Source organism: Dipodomys merriami, unplaced genomic scaffold (genome assembly GCF_024711535.1).
Source record: "Dipodomys merriami isolate MVZ:Mamm:240054 unplaced genomic scaffold, mDipMer1.0.p SCAF_12, whole genome shotgun sequence".
In the NCBI taxonomy this organism is placed as follows: Eukaryota; Metazoa; Chordata; class Mammalia; order Rodentia; family Heteromyidae; genus Dipodomys; species Dipodomys merriami.
Window position 1 is genome coordinate 16,797,656 of NW_027202493.1, and position 23,940 is coordinate 16,821,595.

Below are 23,940 nucleotides of genomic sequence, written 5' to 3' on the forward strand. Positions count from 1 at the left end.
AAGTATTAATTTAACATGAAATTCCTCAATCTTTTATATCTTACAGGTTATTTATATTAAACAAAACTTTTGAGTAGCTAGGATTACTCGCGTGAGCCACTGGCGCCGGGCTTATACAACTTTGGTGTGTGTGGGGGGGGAGGGAGTAGGAGCACTGGGGGGGCGTACAGGGTGAGGATGGGAAGGGATGGGAAGGGGAAACAGAGGAGGCTACAATGTTTGATAAGAAATGTACTCATTATCTTGCCCATGTAATTGTAACCCCTCTGTACAGTATTTTCACAATAAAAAAAAAAAGACTTTTTGGGAAAGAAGTCATTCTGAATTTATGGTGCCAATAGGCTGTTAGTTTATAACTTTATTGGTACATCGTTGGATATAATCATTCCATTTTTTATATGCATTGAACATTTTATAAAGTTACCATGGTGATGAGTTTTGAAGTCAGATTGATTTCAATTGAAACTTTGTTCAGAACTATTTTGATTGAGCATAATTCCAAAAATGCATCTGGGCTGTGTTTTCTAAAACCTAGCCCCTTGCTTAGCATTTGTTTTCTATCTTAAAATTCAGAAATGCATAAAGTTATAAGTTAATGATTTTTGTAGGTAATTAGAGTCTGAAAAAGTGGTGAAGTATGTATTTTTTGACACTTAGCTACTAAAAGATTTTTCATACTGATGTTTTGTTTCCCACTTAGTTATATTTTATTGAAATATTTTCTCAAAATTAATATTTTAAAGCACTGTCAACAATAATGTGGTATCTGAGAATATATTTAATAAAAGTGTACAATAAATTTAATTTCTAGCTTATTGAGGGGTTTGCTGGGAAAGGAAAGTATATATGATTCCCATGGGAATGGCTGAGGCTAAGGGTCTGATAGTAGGCCAGTGAGTTAATGAGAATGTGTGTTGGAAGGACTTCTGGAATAGAGAACAGATTTGTGTTATGCCCTGTTTATACAGCCTTGGGGAGTTAGGACATTGTAATTAAAAAGTCTTTGAATTACTTTTTTTTTTTAACTTTTTTTTAAAGTGTAGAATGGTAAGCTTTCATATGGATTTCTGATTGCTGTGATTTAGGAAATAATAAGGGAGACTTTTCTTCTCTTGTAATCTTAAATTTACATGTTGACCAAAAACTATTGTGTATTCATGAGAGAAATGCAAATGAACAAATTCTGTAATGGGGTAAGCATAGAAAAAAAAGGAAGTGGTAATTACCTTCATTTTAATTAATATCTAAGTGTCTGTAATAAGCCTAGTTTGGTGAAATGGAATAAAAAGTAGACCTCTGATGTCCATATGTATGTGTATGTATTAATGTACATATATGCTGTAAACTGTGTATGTGATGTTGCATGTTATAATCTGTCATGTTTGTCAAATATAGGAACTTTCATAATTTAGTCTTAGAATAAACTTGTTCAAAATTGGTATAAAATATTTATTAAAATACATCATAATTTATCTAAAATAGTCAGGAGACCAGATGTTATATTACAGTGTTACCTGTTTATAGCTGTGTAATCTTTATAAATTAAGTGATATTCTTAAGCCTCTATTTCTTCTGTGAAAGAGGGAAAGTATTAGTGCCCTTCTCATAGGATTATTTAGACGATTAAAATTAGATGCTAATAAATGTACCTGTCTACCTCTATGCCTGATGTGTAAATGTTTAGGAAATAACTATAGCAGTACAGCATAAGCAACAATATTGAAATACAGGGTTTAATCTTCCAGTACTATCTTACTTTTGCAGAACTTGTTTACACCTAAATTTTGTAGATAGTAATGTAAAGTTGAGGTAAAGAAATGAAGAGCAAGAAAAATAGGATAAACAAAATCTCTATGTCTCTTTAGGAAAATATTTGTTTAAATATTGTCTTAGTCCGTGTTATAGTAACAAAACACATGAGATTGGATAGTTGTAATTAACAAATACATAAGCCCCCACTACTGGAGGATATGAAGTGTAATACCAAGGATCTAGCATCTGGAAATGGCCTTGTGCATCATCACATGGCAGAAAATAGAGAAAGCAGGAGGGCAAGAAGGGGTAAACTCACCCTTTTACAAAACAATCCCTTCCCTTGATGCCGGTGGAGTCTTTATGGCCTGTCATCTCATAAAGTTCTTATCTCTTAATACTCTCATAATAGCAGCTAATCTTGAACATTAAAATCGTAGTGAACATGGATTATCAACTATTTTTCTTTAATACTAGAGTACTAATGTGGGTAAAAGGAATGTAAATAAAGAAAATCTGATAGTATTTGCAGTATTAAAAATGAATAGTATGTGATACAAATAGATTTATTTAGAGAACTCAGCTCTTTTGTGCTAAACTGTTTGACAGTCTAAACATTGATTTGGAGCTGTCTTGTAAATACGACAGTTATGGTAAGAGTTTACCTGTATGACAGGAGCTATAAACTTGGCTATTACAGGTATCTGTGCTTTCACAGCTATTTCTTAACCTTGATAATGGCTGTTGTGTAATATAGTTTATTTGATTTGATTTGATTTGTTATTCTACTTTAAAAATTAGATTGCAAGTCAAGGGCAAAAATCACTTGACCCTTTAAGTTTTTTTTCTAGGCGGCAGAGACTTCCATACTTGTATATGTGTACTTATGTGTGTATATGCATATATAGATACCTATATGTGTATACTTACAATTTTCTCTGTAATGCAAATTAACTGTATACATGTTCCTAGAGATCATATTGTTAAACAACACTTATTTGTTTTCTATTTAGTAAGCTTTTTGAATGGAAATTACCTATAGATTGATATTGCTGCAAAACCAATTTGAGAATATTGAATCAAAAGAAAAATTGAGCAGAAAATACTGTATTGAGGATTTTGCCTGTAGTTTCTGGTAATTCAAGTTCTTTAGAGCATAAACACTGGCTTCTGTTGTTTAGTCATTATCATTATGGAAAGGGAAGGCATTAAAACCTTTACTAAAGAATTCAGTCTTTGTAAAATGTGTTTGCAACTTCCATAATATGCTTATTTGTTCAAATCCCAGTAACTTCTCAAGAAGTTGAATAATCTATGTACTGCCTGATTATAGCGTTTCAACTTTGAGCTTTCTTCTTTTAACTAACTTAAAAAAATCTACAAAGACAATAAAAAAGATGTTGAATATGGAGGGATATAGCTTAAAATATGAATTATTAATGTTAAATGAGATCATTCAGAGAATTTAGGCAAACTCACCAGTTCTCTTTCATCCAAAAATACATTGTTTGATTAAAAACAAATTAGGTAGTTAAGTAGAATGCTATTTAAATTTTTGCAAAGTAATCTGTTCAAAATTCATGCAAAAAGTATAAAATTTTAAATCAATGATAAAGAATATTAGGATGCTATAATTAATATATTTTTTCTCATGTTTTTCAGCTCAACATGAACTCCGCTCCTACATTCATGCATTTTCCTTCAAAAGGAAGACCAAAGAGAGCTGATACTTTTGACCTTCAAAGAATTGGATTTGCAGCTGAACAGCTAGCAAAGTGGATTGCTGACAGAACGGATGTTCATGTATGCTTTTATTCCCTTAAGTTTTAATGATATGCCTTGATTAGCTTGGTTTATAGTATACTGTAATAAGCCTAAAGGACTTAATTTTTTTGCTTATGGCTATTTCTCCTTGCATAGGACGTACTATGGATTCTTTTAGTGCTTTTGTTTGTGGTGCTGATATTGAACCTAGAACTTTGCATATTCTAAGCAAATATTCTATCACTGAGTTACAGCTCACTGTCCTGAGCAAACTATGCTTGATAGCTGTTGCTGATTCAACTTTCAGTAACAGGTTAATTCAGATAGTTTGTTGAATTGTGATTCAATGACATTAAAAAAGAGACAAAAAGTAATTTCAAGCTAGGCGCTGTTGTCTCACGCCTGTAATCCTAGCTACTCAGGAGGCTGAGATCTGAGGATCACGGTTCAAAGCCAGCCCCAGCAGGAAAGTCCGTGAGACTCTTATCTCCAATTAACCACCAGAAAACTGGAAGTGTTGCTGTGGCTCAAGAGGTAGAACATTAGTCTTGAGCTGGAGAGCTGAGGGACAGCACCCAAGCCCAGAGTTTGAGCCTCATAACTGACAAAAAAAAAAAAAAAAAAAAAAGAATTTCAGAGGATAAAAAATACATTAAAATGTTCAATGTAATTAGTAGTTAATAAAGCTTTAAAATCTAGATTCTAAAATGGATTCTTTTTTTCAATGGAAATAAAATAAAGGGTTTAGAGCCATGTAGAAAAATAAGCATATGTGCTGCTCTGGAAACTATAAGTTAGTATAATGCTCTTAATAGAATGTGTCTTGTCTTTATTTCATATAATCTGACTTCACACATTGTTCTCTTCTAGGAATTGAATGGATACAACAATTAGGGGTTTCAAATTCTTAGCTATTTAATTTTTTTAAATAGTATTCATTTTAATAGAAAAAAATCATTCTAATCGAAATAGTCAAATTGAACAGTCACAGAGAATGAAGCTCCAAATCTAACAAAAATAGATTAAAAATATTTCTAATAGAATATTTTTATTTAAAACAGTAATATGATTATAAGTTGAGAGAGACCATGTATTTTAGAAGAAATGGAACAAAAATGTTGATGATTTTATATGTATAGGGCAGAGAAGTAAATGAGGCTTATCTCCCAAATAAGTAGCAAAAATCAGGACTGGAGGCCTGGTGAAAATGATGGAGCACCAACTAAACAAACAAGCTGAGCATGTAATAGCTTGTGTACAAATATTTGTACTACCTTCACCACTACCAAAAAAGAACACAAAACACACCCAGAAACCTAAATAACAGCAACACTCCCAGGAAACACAAAACAACTCTACAGCATTCTAGCTGGTAAGAGTTTGCCTGACCTAGACCTAGGTAATTGCAGCTATACTGTATGGCTTGCCCAGGAACATGTCTTCATGAAAAAAACAAAACAAAACTGTTTAACGCTGAGGCCTGTTCAATGCTGTGACCTATGTATTCTGTATATCTTGCATATCTTTAGGAGACAATATTCCTCTTTCTTAATCATTCCAGACTAGGAACCAGGCAGTTAGAAACTACCTCTATCCCTGAAATCCCCTAAGGTTATGTGGACTGTTTGCCCTACCCAGTTTTCCCTGACCGACTGTTGGAAGCTCCAATAGAGGCAATAGTTTAACTTTGTACTGGCCCCCTTCTTCTGACACTAAGCAACGCTGGTATCTCTCATGTGCCTTGAGTGTGTGTAGTGTCTCATGTGTCTAGGACTTGTGAGAATTGGTTTGTCTTGAGCTTCTTCTGTACCTGACTGACCAACCCATAAAAGAATACAAAATATGCTATTGCTATGTGATTTCTATCACCATTCTTAAATTATTTGGTGCTAGAACTGCCCTACATTTGACCATTGGGCCCTTTTTGTGCTCCCGGTTCTTGAAATCTGACTCCCTCATTTTTCTCTAAATACTATTTTTATTTTATAATTCTTTATTCTAGTATCTGTTACACAGTATTCAGTACATCATGTCTTTAAAGAACTCTTGCTCATTTTACTGAAAAATGTTATTAGAACCAATATCTCTATATATTGTAGAAATCATGACTGTACCAATTCTATCAACTTCGAAAAATAGCCTTTTATCTTAAAGAGAGAATTACACGAAAGTGAGTAAACAACCCACGAAAAGTGGGAAATATGTACCATCATTTTTCTGATGAAATTTATGTATTTGGGGCTCTTGACCTCAATAATAAAAAAGATAAAACACAACTGGTATCTAAATAAGCTTTTCTGCAAGGAAAATATACGAATATTCAGTCCATAGGGAAACATCAAAACTATAATGAGATAGCACTTCCCACTCAGTCGAATAGCTACAATCCATTAGATAAGGAGACTGTCAAGGAAATGGGGAAACTGGATCCCTCTTGTACTATTGGATGTGAAATGATACAACTACTTTGAAAACAGTTTGGCAATTCCTGAAACTAGTAAACATAGTTTTCATATGACCTTGCCTTTTACTCCTAGCTGCCTGTGCAAGAGAAAAGAACCCATACATCATAAATTACAGTGGTCATAAGGTAGAAACACTGTTATGTCTATCAGCTGGATTAATGGATAAACAAAATAGGTGTAGTCACACAAGGGAATATTATCCACCTATTTGAAGGAGTGAAGTGGAGTGCCAGTGGCTCATGCCTGTAATCCTATATACTGGAGGCTGAGATCTGAGGACCATGGTTCAAAGTGAGCCCAAGCAGTAAAGTCCCCATGAGACTTATCTCCAGTTACCAACCTAAAAAACTAGAAGTGGAGTTGTGGCTTAATTGGTAGAGCACTAGCCATGAGCACAAAAAGGCTCAGAGACAGTGTTTAGGCCCTGAGTTCAAGCCCCACAAAGGAAAAAGAAAACAATGAAATAATGGCATATGCTTCAACATGTGTAAACTTTGAAAGCCTGGTGTTAATGGAAAGACATCAGTTTCAAATGGTCTAACATTACATTAAAGTCTAGAGTTAGGGTCATCTGTAGATACAAAGTGAATTAGTAGTTAAGGCTGCAGGTTAAGGGGGAATTAGTGGGTAATTGAGGTGAAAAAATTTGTGTGCCATCTGCCATCTGCGAATATATTAAAGACTAGTTCATTGTTCATTTTGGGGTGAATTACATGGTATATGGTTTATATTTAATACAATTGTTTAAAGTAGCCTTTAAAAAAAACTCCACATTTGAAACAATACAAATATGCACACATCTTACTCGATTATTTCCTAGATAATCCAGTAGTTGGTGTGTCTACTAGAGTCACTTAGTGTTATTAAATGTGTTAGATTTGCATATGCTTGAGTGCATTTGTCTAAAATGAAGAGAAGGACTTTTCACAGTTTCTGTGTTTTTAATTCAATTATTTTTGACTTAGATAGTAAAAGAATTATCAATGCCAGGTGTCAAAGGTGGAGTGATATGTCTCTGAATTTTCTGTGCTGAAGATCGGAAGTTCTAGAATATGGTCAAATGGAAAAATACAAAGCTGGGCACCAGCTGTAATCCTAGCTATGCCTGTAATCCTAGCTATGCATGAGGCTGAGATCATGTGTTAGAGTTCAAAGCCAGCCTGGTCAGAAAAGTTGATGAGATTCCATCTCAGTTATCCAACCAACAATTAAGCTGGAGGCATGCCTCAAGTGAGTAAGTAAGCCAAGTCAAAACATAAGCCTCTGAATTCAAAGCTGCTACTAGCATATGAAAACAGAAAGGATAAAAAAAGTATTTATCTTTTATTATGTAAATTTTCATTGCATTTTTGCAGATTCGGGTTTTCAGACCGCCCAATTACTCTGGCACCATTGCTTTGGCCCTGTTGGTGTCACTTGTTGGTGGCTTACTCTATTTAAGAAGAAACAACTTGGAGTTCATCTATAACAAGACTGGGTGGGCCATGGTGTCACTGGTATGTTATCTAATTATCCTTCTTTTTGCTTTCTTCAGATTATAGTGGAAGTTTTAATATTATTAACAGAAATAGCCAGATCATTATCCTAGTAGAAATCAGTCTAAATGATAAGAATCAACTTTTCATAACTGGGCTGATAAAAGTTTACTATCAGTTGAAATTATTCCATCTTCCTTCATTTTATTAAAATATGATATACTTCATTTCTTGGCACATTACAAATGGTAAATAAACGTATGTTGAATGTATTTAGAAATATGAGCTGGGTGCTGGTGGCTCATGCATGGTATTATTATATACATAGGAGGCTGAGCATTGTGGTTTGAAGCCAGCCCAGGAAGGAAAGTGTGTGAGACTCAACATTCCAAAGAAACTAAAGTAGGGAGGTTTGGCCCAAGAGGTAGAGTGTTAGCTTTGAACAAACAAGCTGAGGGAACATTACCCAGGCTGTGAGTTCAAGCTCCAAGACCAGCACACACACACACTCCTCCAGAAACCAAAACCAAAACCTCCACCTGGTGCCAGTGGTTCACGCCTTTAATCCTATCTCTTCAGTAGACTGAGACTGAGATTTGAGGATCGTGGTTCAAAGCCAGTCTGGGCAGAAAAGTTCATGATACTCTTCTCTTCAATTAATCACAGAAAAAAAAAAAAAAAGCTACCAGAAGTGGCATTGTGGCTCAAGTGGTGTAGAATGCTAACCTTGAGCAAAAGGAACTCAGGGGCAGTGCCCAGGCCCAGAGTTCAAGCACAGGACTGGCACAAAAAAATCGAAATAAGAAAACAACAAAAAAACAACAAAAGTTTAAAAAGTGATGTTCTTTAGTTCTTGGCACATTACAAATGGTAAATTTATGCTGCATATATTAAGAAATATGGTAAGACTAAAAGAACTAATAGTTTATAGAATAGTTTTCAAACAGTAGAGATTTAGAAATGAGCTCATACAGTATTTTCTTCACCAATTACTTCTTGTGTCTACCGTGTATATCTGGTATTTGTTAGGTTTTGAGCATATGTAATGAATTCCTTCTGCATTTACAAATTTACCAATAGAAACAAATAGGTGTAAGGTACAGGCTGAGAGGGAGAAAAGCAGGGAGAACTATAGGAATGCAGAAGAAAGATACCTAACTGAGCAAAGGCAATCAAGATAGGCATCCCAGAGTGTGACAGCAGTTAATTTGGAAAAAGCAAATGAAATTCTTTAGTTGTTACAGCCAAGAAAGACGTACGTAATGATACTGGAGAGAAAAGAGATGGACTCTTGTCCGCAGTGTGAAGGGATATGGCTTTTATCCCACTGGTACAAGGAAGTCATCAAAATATTCCATAGGAAAAAAGCATCATTGCATTTATGTGTAAAAATCACTCTAGTAGCAATGAGCAGTTGATAGAAAGGGGAAATTTGGGCCTATGGAAGACTAGGATATTATAAGAATCCAGCTGAACACGATCTATTTTGGTTTCTTCAAAAATATTTTTCTTCTCAATGACTTAAGATCATACTAAATTTTGTCATTTAGCTAACTAAATAAGGTATATTCATATGAATAAATATCTTCAGACTGAGAAGGCAGCTGCATATATTAATTAAAATATTAGTGCTTTGTGTGTATATATAATTTGTTTATATTATGCAAACAGACTCAACAATGAAACAAATTTCCAGATGTTATTTTTCTTTTTTTCTTTTTTAACTATTTTGAAAGATACATGACACTTTTTCTTTTCAACAATTTTGAGAGATACATAACAGTAAAGCAGAAAATTATAATATTGTGTTAATGAATCTGAGTTTATGTACCTATTTGTATGACGCCGTAGACTTAAGTCAGGTGTGAGCACTAACATGTTCAAAATGGTATCTGATTAGCTATGGGTTGGCAATTAGTTTTCCTTGTTGTGAATTTAGTGTAAGTCGAAACTTGCAAGTGCAAAGTCATACAGACAGTTTTCTAGGAGATACACTCTGATTGAAGAGTAGATAAGGGTTTGGTTAAAGTTAAAACACAGGGGAAATTCTTCAGGGTTATTTTGTTTCAAATCTTTGCTACTTTATTTTTATTTAGTTGTACCAGAATCCCCAGCAGTCCTGAAGTGGCAGCAGTTGGGGCAATGAACATAGCTGGCCTATTATCTGCCCACAGTTTTGAAAGATAGGGGCGAAGAGTAAAAGGAAGCACAGGCAGCTGCGAGGTGTGGGACAGGGACCACTTTCAGCACAGCCTAGGCTTCTGTAGGGCAAACACCTGGGAAATTGCACCAAGATGCTTAGATTCCATTCCTCTGCTTGGTGCTGTTTGAGACCATATTGTTTTTAGATGGTGCCTGGTTGTTACCATGGCACCATTTTCCAGCTGGTCCGTGTTTGAAAGAGGAATCACTACCACCACCACCATCGCCACAGCATGGAGTTCTGACTGAGCATATGTCTGAGCTTATACATGTATGAGGGCCTGTCTTCCAGAACATGGAAATGGCACTGGCACAGCAGCCACCTCCATAAAAGGGAGTTGGATTTCTAAGTTCCCTAGAGGTCATTAGAGACAAGCAATGATCCAAATAGGATAATATATAGAAGAGAATGCCAGCACCCAGGAGTACATCACAATGGCCTATAGCCAATCTTATGAATACATGAGCAGATATTCTAAGAAAATAGTCAGGTAAATTCAGTACTATGTACAATGCCAAGTGTTTGGTTGTAGGAAAGGTTAAGCATTAGGGAAAATATAAATTAAGTGTAAGTCAGTGTATTAGATATATAGAAGAGAAATATTATTAATTATGAGTATGCTTAGAGGCGATATAATTAGCTATCCATCATGATTCTTAAAGTTTTATAAAGTTTAACAAGCAACAAATTAAGAGAATGTTCTTAGGTAAAGTATAAAAATTAATAAAAGATATTACAGTAGTGATAATGTAGAATTATACCTATTATTTCTTACTATTCTTCATCTCATAGAATTAAGGTATAGATTAGAAAAAAGTATAGGGAATAAAAATTCTTTTTTTTTTTAAATTGGAATAAAAATTCTTAAGGAAGAAGCATGTGTTATTCCTAACTTATGATATGATCTGCTTATGATATACTTGTCTGCATAGAAAATTCAAGATCTATGAGCAACAATTAAAAATAATAGAGTTCAGTGATTTTTTCCCCTGAATTTTTTGTCATTAGCCAAAAATAAGAGTTTTTATATAATATACACTCCTTTTCCATCTACTTTCCCTCCTTCACTCTTTCTCCTGATCTCCACATCTTTTTTTATTTTTTAATTTTCTTTCTTTTTTAGATTAAATGTGAAGCATTTTCCCCAAACTAAATGTTTTTTCTCATGCGAGTCTATTGTTAAAATCATAGTTGTGACTGAAGTAGACATGAAACACACCTACCCGCTGGGGAGATTTAGGAACTGAGGAGCTCATTAAAACAAAACAAAACAGAATAGAACAGAAACCCAAACAAACAAACAGGAAAAAAAGATGTTTGGAGAATGGAGGCATCTTCAGGCCAGTAGTGTATTTAGCTCACCAAAGGATTATGGAAACCTAGGAATGAGTTAGCTATCAAGTGGCCTTGTTTTCAGTTCAGGGTTTGTTGAATGCTAACCTATTTTATATTAGAAGTAAGTATGTCCTTTGCACCATGAGGTAGAGATTTCCATCAGGTGTGTGTCTCCCTAATGTTCAGAATTGTGTTTGGCCGGTGGAAAGAGCTTAAGTTTTTGTTGAATGACTGTAAGTTTAATGGGTGTATACATACAATTTGGTTTAAGGAAATTTTAAAATAAGGTGTTTATTTTCCCTATTATTTACAATACTTTTTTTCTTAGAAATATCAATTTATGCTATTACATTTTGATGAGTTTTAGAATAACAATTAGGTGTTTGAAAATATATACTCAGAACTGTGGAGAACCACATGAAGATGTAAAGTAGGACACAATAAAAGGAGAGTCCTGCCCTCAGGAACCTTACCTGTGTACTGAAGATGGTAAAAACCAGATTTGTGCAACAGTAAGATACCGGTATTCTGGTTAACATGTACTGTGTGTCTCAAGGAAAATGTAAATCTAGAAACCAAAGTATCTTCAAAGGGACTAACTAAACTAACAGCAGCAAATAATCTTGAATGGCTTGTTCACTGTTGCCTTTTCCAAGATTGCTTTTTTTTAGTATTTGTTTTAATGTCATTTTTTTCTTCTGAAGAAAATACTCAAAAAGAACATCTTTTGATTCTATGAGGAAATAAGCCAGTTTGAGCAGAAACTTTACAAGTCTTCAGTATTAGGACATTTAGTGAGGAGGTATGTTTGAAAACTATAAGCAAGTTTCACTAATTGGTGTAGAGGAGAGTAGGGAGAAGTAAGTGGGAGAAAATGAGGGGTGGAGAAACAGTGGTTAAAAACAAATGTACTCATTACTTTATGTAACTGTAACCTCCAGCTCATCACCTTTTCAATAAAGATTAATTAAAAAAAAAGAAAACTATAAGCTGAAAGGTTCTAAAAATATGGTACATATTTTGTAATCTTGTGAATTAAAAATTACAATATGACTACCTAGGAGACTTATATCTGAGGATTAGAGCAGAAGCCAGGACAGAGAAAAGTTTGTGAAACACAAAAAATCCAGAAGTGGCAGTGTGGCTCAAATGGTAGAGCACCAGACTTCAGCACAAAATACTTAAAGGACAGCACACAGGTTCTGAGTTTTAGCTTCTGATCAGAAATATCTGTATTTGTCTCATAGACAAAATTTCAGATACTTCAAAAACATTGTGATTTATCAGCTACATGCCTAATTGAAGTAAATTATATTTTTATTAGATAATTAAAAATGAAGATTTGTTTTCATCCTATGTAGATTTATCGACTTTCTCCCACCACTGCATTTGAAACATGAATCTCTTGGGGTTTGTGGACTGCTGTATTATCATTAATATTATTGTAAGTTTTTATTATAAAGGTCATGTTAGAAGGGTAATAGTTATATAAGTCAGGTAAAGAGTTCATTTTTAATTTTTTAAAATAATTTTTCCAGTGCAGTCTTTATTTTTATTGTAAAAGTGATATACAGAGGGGTTCCAGTTATATAAGTCAGGTAGTGAGGACATTTTTTTTTTTTAACTGTCACCTCTTTCCTTGTTTTCTCCCAGGGTTTTCCCTCCTAACTCCCCCATGCTGCAGCTTGTATAGTTCATTTTGAACATAGGATCTAATGAGTATCACTGCTGAACTAGATTGCCCTTTATCCCACCATTTCTGTATTATTTGAATGGTTTCTACTTACATATAAGATTAATACCCCCACTTGTGTACTAGATTATATTGTCCCTTCTCAGTTATTCAGTATCAGTGCTCCAACAATTCTCCCCTCTTTCAATGTTATCATAAAATTTTCCCTTAAAATATAGTTATTGAACATTATTAGCAATAGAAACATCCTAAAATAATGTAACACTAGTTTTCTTACTTATTTGATCACTTCTGTGACACAGCTCCTTGAAGTAGTTGTCTTATTCTTGATTCTTTTCTCCTAAAGCTCTGCTGTTTCATTGAGAATGCTTTTGTTCAGGGTCCAACTATTTTCAAGGAAACTAAATCCAGTGTTAATTCCAAATCAACTATTTCCTCCTGGATATTTACAACTCTTCATTTACCTTCTAATTTGCCACACTTGGCATTTTCCTATTTGGCTCTTTTGAATCTATTTCCGTACCATACCTCTCAATGTGGAATGATGCAATTTCTTTTCTCTGTATTTACTTCCTTGTACTTTAAGGCTTTATATACTTTCGGTTGAAGTCACATATCCCTAAACTTGGAATGATAACAATGTAGCTACTAATGTTATTTCAACATGCAAATCTACAAGGGCATTTCATAATCGACAGGTAGGAAGAGAAAAAAAACAAAACCCTGAAATTTTAGGTCACAAGCATGGTTTTTCTATAGTCTTTTACTAATTCCTTTTTTTTTTTTTGGTGGTGGTGGTAGTATTTTTTTTTAATTTTGTTTTACAAATGAAAAATTTTATAATTGTTCTTTGTCACATATGCTCTATTTTGCTATTTACAGGTGTGGGAGAAAACTGGATTAACAATAAATGATATTAAGGGTATATTATATATCATGATATTAAGAGTATATTACTCATGTAATTGACTACTATGTGAGTACTTAGTTTTTAAGTTAGCCACTTATAATTCAGTAGCTTACAAAGATGGATTCAAACACTAATAGTATAGAAAAGAAACTGAAGCTCAGAGTAATGTACTTGCCTCAAACCTCTAAGTACTGCAAGTAGGCCTGAAACTCAAATATTAGAGCTTAAGTGTGTCTATGTTTAATTTATTTTTGTTTTGTTTTGTTTTTTTTGTTGATCATGGGGCTTGAACTCGGCCTAGGCACTGCCCCTCAGCTCTGCAGCTCAAGGCTAGTGCTCTACCACTTAAGCCACAGTGCCACTTCTGGTTTTCTGAGTGGTTTATTGGAGATAAGAGTCTTATAGCCTTTTCTGCCTGGGCTGGCTTTGAACCATGATCCTCAGATCTCAGCCTCCTGAGTAGCTAGGATTACAGGCATGAGCCACTGGCAACCCAGCTTATGTTCAATTTCTGTGATAGGCATCTTCTCACACAAAGCACGCCAGATATAGGTCTTGAGATTGTGGAATTATTTTAATGTACTAGATATTCTAGTATCCGTATATGGCCTGTCCACCCTATGGAAATTGAGATTTCTCAGGTTGCTTTGTGTGTGATCATTCTTTAGCTTTGGCAGCTGCTATCTACTAAGTCCTCTTTTCTCTTTTTTTGACAGTCCTAGAACATTCAGCCCTTGAGTGCTGTCCTTGAGCTTCTTTTGCTCAAGGCTAGTGCTCTAACACTTGAACCACAGTGCCGCTTCCACTTTTTCTGAATAGTTTATTGGAGATAAGAGTCTCATGGACTTTCTTGCATGGGCTGGCTTTGAACTGTAATCCTCAAATTGTAGCCTCCTAAGTAGTTAGGATTACATTGTGAGCTGCTGGCACTCAGCTGTGTCTTTCTTTAGATAGAATATACCATCTTTCCAACTCTGTTATGTCTATCCCAGTTCTGTGCAGACCATTTTTGAATCCACTTATGGAGTTCCTTCAGAGTTCCTTCCTAGGCCTTCATTGTATCCTACCTGTTGAGTTGGAGTAATCACATCCATTTTCTTGACAAGAGAAATAAACAGTGTATTATCAGTTCTCAAATTGGTTGATTTTTTTTTCCCCTTGACTTTTTGTCATTTTATAATATATGGAAGTATCTCTTAGCAATCTTACCAGGGAACTTGTTTTTCTAATGAGTGTATTGAAAATAGTTACTCTACTTAAAAACTAAGCTCAGGCTTTATTACCAGCTTCCTTTCCTTTATATGCCTTTCTCATTTCTGTATATCATTGGTTCGATCCACAGCTACCTAGTGGCTCAAAACAAAAACCAGAAACTCTGACCCCAGCAATTGGGGGATTGAGACAGGAGAATCATGAGTTTGAGGCTTGCATATAGGCCAGCCTATACTATATTCATAGCAAGGCTGTCTCAAAAAATAGAAATGAGCCAGGGGCATTGGCTCATAACCGTAATCCTAGTTACTCAGGAGGCTGAGACCTGAAGATCATAGTTAAGTTACAGTGATTGAGTTGTAACTTTTGTTTCAAACACTCTACAATCCCCTCTCTGCTAATACCTCGAATCTTCAAGATTAGTTTCAAAATACACTTCTTTCTTTAGTGGGTTGTTAACATCTTTTTATGGTTTCTTCCATTTCTACACATCTGACTTAACTGTTACGTGCTTTGCTGAAAACATTTCAGTACTTACAAGAATATAAGTAAGCTATGAATGCAGGCTTTTGGTGATTGATAGTACTGTTGAAGTTTAAAGGATCTGGATAATTACCATGTTTTCATCTGTTCTTGGTTTTGGCAAGGGGCAGTATTGGGTTTTTGAAGAGGTCTCATGTGTGCTAGGCTTGTGCTTTATCACTTGGGCTATACCTTCAGCTTTTGTCTGTGCTGTTGCCTGGCTTATGTAGGCACATGATATCATGTTTCCAAGCCAGCTACTTCACACATTATCCAATTTAGTCATTAGAATTCTCCACAGCAAAGTATGTATCTTAGTTTATATATATATATATATATATATATATATATATATATATATATATATATGGAATTTGATATGGCAGAGGAAAGAAGAATTTACCCAACATAAAAATTACTTAAGATAGATGATTTTTTTTAAGTTTTGTGATGAACATTGTTGTTTGTGTGTGTGTGTGTGTGTGTGTGTGCGCACTCACACATGTGTGTGTGTGTGTGTGTGTGTGTGTGTGTGTGTGTGTGCGCTTGTGTGCCTTTGTGCCAGTCCTGGAACTTGAATTTGGCCTGAGCACTTCCCCTGAGTTTCTTTGTTCAAGGCTAACACTCTATCACTTGAGCCACAGTTCTACTTCTGGTGCTTTTTGTAGTTAATTGGAGGTAAGTGTCTAACAGATGTTCCTGCCCAGGTTGGCTATGAATCATGATCCTTGGATCTCACCCTACTGAGTAGCTAGAATTACAGGCATGAGCTACTGGCACCTATCTCCCATTATTTCTTTAAATCTATTTTCCTGCTATTCTCTGATTTACATATTGAAACATTGTACCCTGGTTTTCAGTGTATAGTCTTTGCTATGACGTCTGGACAGATGTGGAATCATATTCGTGGACCTCCGTATGCTCATAAGAACCCACACAATGGACAAGTGGTAAGTGCATTCCTAACCATCAATATCATGATCTTCAAACCTCCCTAATAAAGTTATTTTTAGGATTTAGTAAAAAAGGATTCTATTCATAAGGAAGCATCTATATCATTTACTGCCTCTGTCACATATGTACACATACACAAAACAATCTATTGCTTGACATGGCAAGGAATGTTTAAATAGCAATCCATTAATAGTTTATCTATCATAAACAAGTATACATAGGAAAATCACTTTTCAGCCAGGCACTGGTGGCTAATGCCTATAATCCTAGCTATAAAGGAGGCTGAGGTCTGAGAATTGTGTTTCAAAGCCAACCCAGGCAGAAAAGTCTTGTGAGACTCCTAGCTCCAATTAACCACTCAGAAACTGGAAGTGGAGCTGTGCCTCAAAATGGTAGAGCACAGGAACAGCACTCAGACCCTGAGTTCAAGCCCTGCAAACACACACACACACACACACACACACACACACACACACACACACACACACACACACACACACACACACACACACACACACACACACACACACACACACACACACACACACACACACACACACACACACACACACACACACACACACACACACACACACACACACACCTTTCAACTATTTATAAATAGTTCTGGCATAATATATAGTACTACAGGAGAAAATAGGAACAGTTTATAGCCAGTTTCCCATTGATGTTAAATTTAACTTATTTCAATAGTTAAAATATCATTAAGAAACAGGTTTCATTGCTTTTGAATATTAATAATCTTTGTTATAAAATTAAAATAAGAATAATGTATTTTTAATTAGTAGCAGAATTTACATTAGTAACTTCTTAATTTGCCTCACTTAAATTTGTCTTCCCTTCCTTTGGATAGGTAAAAAATACTGAGGTAGATGAGTATTTGAGGAATATATAGGTATTAGCTTTTGGAGTTGAAAATAACTTGAAACTATGCTTTGCTTTTAACTTTTTTTACTTTATTGATCTTGAGAGAATAAGGATTTCCCTCAAATACAAATCACCATACTGTTACCAATAATCACTTCATAACCAACCTTATTTCATAGATTTTTACATCTTATTCCTTTTACCTCCTGTTACATTTATTTGAAAGAAGTGTTCAGCATCATTTCATGCATAAATATACCAATTGCTATTGAAATTCCTTGATAACTGTCATGCTTTAGAGACGATTTGCATATTACCATAAATAGTTATTCATACTACTTAGGCAACAATTTGGTCTCATATTTAGGAACATTTTCAGATTTCAATATATAGTAAGAGGATGGAGTCAGTGTTTAATTCAGTATAAATAACTGCCATAGTAAATCATACTGAATTTTTCATATGTTTTTCACGTGTCATTACCCACAAGGAAAAATGATTTCTGAATACCTTCGTTATTCAAAATCAAGTTATTTTAAAGGAAAAAAGTAATTAGAGAACAATAAAGTGTTCTTTCGCTTTAAATTTTCACATAAATGCTGCCTTCCCAATGATCTCCCTGTTTGCAAGGTGCAGCCTTCTCCTAAGTCATTCTCAGATTCCCATCCTATCTCCCTTTCCTTTAGTTTTTCTCTATACTACTAATAATCTTATGATTATAATTTATGGATGCTGTGTTTTTTTTGTGTACCTTTTACCATGATTCCAGTAATACACAAGCCCTTGTAATACTTTTCTAATTTAAGATGTTATGTTTCTCTTATAAAGAGAAGGAACCAACACAAAGATTTGATCAAGTTTTGTTGCTATTTTTTTAAAGTGGAAATTTAGGAAGTCTTATATATTTTTTATTACTGACTATATCTTATTGTTCTAAGACAGTGTTCTTTAGGGAAAAAGTATATGTTTATCATCATTTGTACTTCATTAAAGTACAAGAAAAATAGATTAATATTAAGTACATTAACAAGTCACAGTAATCTGCTTTCTTAACTATTTTACTTAGTACTTTGGTCTTGAGGCGCTGGCCCCATACATGCATTATAATAGAAAAAGCTCTGGTGAAGTTTGTTCTGATAATTACCACCACTCCAAAAGTCATCTATTGATTACTGTACACATGTCACGCACGAGATGAGGATTTATAGGTGAATATTCCTAAAAGCATGCTTTAATTATAATTACAATGCTGTCAGCTTTGGGGTTCAGTTACCATTTTAGTTGCAAATCATAAAAAGCGAATAATTTTTTGTCTACTGTAATTTCCTTTTCAACTTTTTCTTTTGGTACTTATCAAAGAAGAAAAAAGCTTTGTTATCCTGTATATTCTGCTTATTGCTTCCTAAATATGTATTTATTATTCTACTTTTATCTTTAAAATGCTCTCTGTTTACTGGCTCATACCCATCTTGATAAACCATCTTATCTGCCATTCCTCTGAAAGGAATTACTGCTTATACAGTCTTTTTCCTTTCCTTATTTGTTAATTTAAGAGTTCATCTGTTAGGTATTTTACCTTTCTTTTAATGTAATAGTTGACATTTTATATGCTGTTAGTGAAATATTTACACCTAGTTTATCTAATCTGTTTTTCATATGTACAATTCTATTCATATGGTCTACAGGCAGGATGCTGTTACAGTGCACTTGTATATGGAATTTTTTTAAAGTTGGAATTCATCCTCAACATGTCATTGTTAATTCAGCATGAAATAGTAGGATCCTTAACGTGAAAGGAACATTTATCTTAAAAAAGATTTTCTTATTTGGGAAAATTTATCCTGTCCTGCGAGGTACTTGAGAAAAGGTACTTGAAACATTAAAGCCCACAATAAGAAAATAAACATTCTTTATATTTAAAAAAATGGTCTAAGAGTCACACTGAAAGCTATTGAACACTAGACTGGGGGAAGGGAAAAGCAATAGGAGGTATTTTGGCTAAAATATAAAATATGCACATAAGAAATGCCATGGTGGAACCACTGGCTACAATTAATATACGCTAAATAAAGAATGACAGGAAAGTAAAGCCAGCTCTCTCGGGGGGGAGGGGGGGAGTGTATAACATCAGAAGTGGGAGGGTGAATTTATAGAATTGATGATTATGAGCAAAGTACTTTAGCTGAAAATAGAACGATTAATGATGAAAGCTGTTGTACTAGTTTTACAAAGGAGGAGGGTTGTAAGAGTGATAGTGGAGTGATGGTGATGCGGTACATGCATTGAAATGCCAAATGAAACTGGGTTTGCACAGTTAATGTGTACTGCTAATAATCTCACTTAAGGAAAATCTTTTGTTTTATACATTTTGCAACTGTATTTCTTATCACCTTAAAAAATTTAGAGAAGCTGAGATCATGAAAGTGCTGCATAGAATAGTGGTTACAAAATGACAAAAGTTGTAAGTTCTGACATTTGCTGTTCAGTAAGATGGAGATAATTGACAATACTGATTAGTTTACAATAACTGGAAGGGAAGATTTTGAATGTTCTTATCAAAAAGAAATGGTAAGTGTTTTACATGGTAGATATGGTTAATATTCTGATTTGATTATGATACAGTATACTCATGAATTAGTGTATTACTCTGGACCATAAATACAATCAGTAATTTGCCAATTAATAAAAATTCAAAAAGAATAAATAGGAATACAGGTGGACCCACTGCAACAATGAGATGTACAAGTCGTTACGTTGAAAAATGAACTCATTATCTTACCCATGTAATTGTAACCCCTCTGTACGGTATTCTCACAATAAAAAAAAAAGAATTGTAGAAATAATGAAACTTGTCTATAGGAAGAATGTATTAAAAGCTCAGTTTCATCCCATAGAGATCATTACTTTATATTTATAAACTTCTTTTATATTTGAGTCAGTTATTAGATGAAGATATCAGTTGCTGCATGAGGTAGATGAAGCCTTTAAAAACATCTATTCCATCATGGAAAGATGGGAGAAAGTTGCTCAGTACTATGCAGCTTGTTCTTACTTTGCATCTCACTGTACTTGATGAAAATTTTCCTTCCGAATTTTTGTATGTACTAGGTCAGCATATCCTGAAAAAGAAAATTGGTTTAAGTTTCATTTTAATGAATTGATTTGCATAATAATGTGTTTCCATAATGTGGAAACAAACTAGAACATTAACTTTGCTTTATGAAATGAAATGCATGCTGCTAAAGAATTTTTACTTGAAACAGTAATTGTCTATTAAAATGAGAATAGTAAATGTTTTCCTTTAAATAGATGTATTTAAATTTCACAGAACAACTTAAACATGTTTCAGACTTCATTTTCTTTTTGTTAGCTTATATTAATTATATGGGGAGTGAAGCTTATTTTGACATTTCCATCCCCTTTCTTGCCTTCTCATTTCTAAAAGAATTTTAACAGATTTATTGTTCTATCTTTATACAAGCAGATAATATACTTTGACCATATGCATCTTCTTTCTTCGTCTTTATTGGCTTAATATTGTGATTTCATATTTTATAATATAATTGAATACCTGTATGTCACAGTGTATTTTATGCTGTTACAAGAGAATATTAGGCACTAGATAATTTGTGAATGAAATTTATTTCTCACAATTGTAGAAGCTAGGAAGTCTAAACATGTCAGCATTTGGTGAGAACTTTGGTTTTTGTTTTTGTTTTTTTTTTTTTGGGGGGGGGTCTGGTCATGGGGCCTGAACTCTGGGCCTGGGCACTGTCCCTCAGCTCTTCAGCTCAAGGCTAGCACTCTACCACTTGAGCCACAGCGCCACTTCCAGCTTTTTTCTTTTTGATTATGTGGTGCTGAGGAATCGAACCCAGGGCCTCGAGCAGGCAAGGCAAGTGCTCTACCACTGAGCCACCTTCCCAGCCCTTGGTGAGAACTTCCTTGCTGATGAGAAGACAAGAAAGCCAAAGCAATACAATCTGGCTACACTGGTTGATCATGAGGATTGATCATGTAAACAGTATTAATCCATTTAGAAATTAGCATTACTCATGGCTTAATTGCCTCTTAAAGGACTCACTTTCATACAGTTTTAATGACAATTAGGCTTAGATATGAGTTTAAGAGGGGACAAATAATCAAAGCACAGTATTATTACACTTTAAAATTTCAAACTCATTTATAAGAAACTGTTGTACACAAAAAGATGTCTATTCTAATTTTTGTATACTTTCTCAAGATGTTTGATGTAAGTATGTTTTATTTATATCAGCATTTTACTTGAGCCAAAAAATTTATGTTGAAATTGTAATTTTAATGTCATAGGCAAGTGCACTTACTTTTGTAAGTGCATTTTGTAAATGCTTTCCATTTTCACAATCTGGTTCTCCATGCTTTCATGAAATAATTTTTTTCTTTCTCTGAAGTCACACTTCTGAGTGATGTTATTTTGTGTCAAAATTTTTATATTTTTGCTTTCCCCCTTCCTATATTTTTAATAATAAAATTTCCTCTGATATCTACCACCTTTAACACATTTTAAGTGCATAGTAAATATTGCTAACAAAAATAAGATATGTTTCATATCTTCCAGATGTAATTGACTTGCAATTATATTTATGGAGTCTTGCAGTTTTATTTATAAGATATACCTTTTGAGATCATTTTTCATCATTTCATGCTTCTTTTTACAAAAAAGTATTGTAAAGTTGATGAACAGGGGTTACAGTTACATAACAAAGGTAATTAGTACATTTCTTGTTGAACATTATTATCCCCTCCCTCATTTTTCTCTCATTTTCCCTCCATCCTTCTTCCCCCCTAAGTTGTAAAGTTCATTTCCAACATAATGTCTTGTGAGTATCGCTGTTGGATTGCTTTACCTTTTGTCATGTCTCACTATTTTGTTATTCCCCTTCCCTTCCCCAAATCATATAAATGTATATACAATACACAGGGTCCCGTTATGCCTCTTTTAGAAAACAATATTCTACTTTCTGTTTCTAAGTTGGATTACTTTTACATGCCTTATTACTATGCACTAATCCTTTTCCTTTATGATAAATTTTTAAGCATTTTATCTAATATTTATTTAGACATTTATAGCACACCTTTGTACATGAAGTAACGTAGGGCCTCTCAGCTTCTATCCTCTTCATCATATATATGCACTAAAATACACTTAGGCATTCCTCGTATTTAACATGTAAAGAACTCATAATACATTACCCAATTCAAAGTAACAAACAGAGAATGGACATTTATAAAAGAGAAAATGTAATATTCCCAGAGAATGTACTAGAACCAGAAATAGCGAGGTAGATGTAAGTGTAATTGAACACTTACCTTGATAATAATTAGATAATTTGTTTGAAATATAAAGATTCAAAACACATAATTAGTAATCACCACTGTTTGAACCTTGATGATAAAATTGAAAATTTTTGATAGAAATTATAACAGGTTTCTGGACAATCTGTGAATCAAAGATGATACCTACCATTCTCTATACAGAAGGTGACTGAATATGAGCCTAAAAGGGTAGAGTGCAAAGCAGGATGATAGAGCCATTTGTATAGTAGTATGCATAGGACTGTAGATTTTTTCTCTAGCCTAGGAAAAAAAGTATAAACACATATATATATGTTATGTACAAGTACACTATACACAAATGCTTTATTTTTCAGTGATACACATGCAAATATACATATGTGTATATATATATATATATATATATATGTTTGTATGTTTATACATACACAAATATGGGTCAATAGGTTAGTACCGGGGCTTGACCTTAGAGCCTTGTTCTCATTTATCTTTCTCTCTCAACTGGTACTCTTGTAACTTGAGCCATATCTCTATTCTGTTTTGCTAATAAATAAGACACATAGTCTTGCAGTTTTTGCCCTACAGTCCTCTTCCAGGTCTCAGTCTCTGAGTAGCTAAGTACATTCATTAGCCATCAGCACCTAGCCTTGTGCCATAATCTTCATGAACAGTTTAGAATAGACCTAAGAACTAATAACATCTTAGAAACACAAAGATACAAATATAATCCTTATATCTATCATTTATGTTCTAGATTTTTTTCCCTAGTATCTTATTCTCCCAAATCATTTTCTGTCATAAGAAATTTTGTTCTAGGCTAGTGCTCTACCACTTGAATCACAGCTCCATTTCCGGTTTTCTGGTGGTTAATTAGAAATAAGCTTCTAATTTGAGTCCTTATCTTGTGGTTCTGCTTGTCTCAGACATATACTAGTTATTGCAAACAAGGAAAACCATGGGACCTATGTTTCTTTGGACCTGGCTTACTTCACTTAATATAATTTTTTCCAAGTCTTTCCATTTCCTAACAAATGAGGCAATGTCATTCTTTCTGATGGAGGCATAGAATTCTATTGTGTATATATACCACATTTTCTTGATCCATTCATCTACTGAGGGCCATCTGGGTTGGTTCCATATCTTAGCTATGGTAAATAATGCTGCAATAAACATAGTCGTGCTGGTAGCTTTAGTATGGTCTTGTTTTTGATCATTTGGGTAAATGCTCAAAAGTGGGATTGCTGGGTCTTAGGGGAGCTCTATGTGGAGTCTTTTGAAGAACCTACATACTACTTTCCAAAGTGGTTGATCAAGTTTACACTCCCACCAATAATGCAGTAGGGTTCCCTTCTGTCCACATCCCCTCTAGCATCTGTTATTATTAGAGTTCTTGATTATAGCCATTCTAACTGGGTTGAGATGGTATCTCAATG

The 23,940-nt window shown here is 34.2% G+C and overlaps 1 protein-coding gene across 3 annotated transcripts in view; it reads left to right on the forward strand.

Annotated features, from left to right (window-relative positions):
• The window catches only part of Tusc3 (tumor suppressor candidate 3), a 153,969-nt gene that overhangs the window by 81,230 nt on the left and 48,799 nt on the right, over positions 1–23,940 (forward strand). For 2 of the 3 annotated variants that reach the window (XM_070016289.1, XM_070016291.1), the window contains exons 4-6: positions 3,415–3,555; positions 7,337–7,477; positions 16,192–16,281. In XM_070016289.1, the coding sequence (XP_069872390.1) occupies positions 3,415–3,555; positions 7,337–7,477; positions 16,192–16,281 (372 nt within the window). The remainder of the gene's footprint in view (positions 1–3,414; positions 3,556–7,336; positions 7,478–16,191; positions 16,282–23,940) is intronic. The other variant, XM_070016290.1, reaches the window with a different exon arrangement.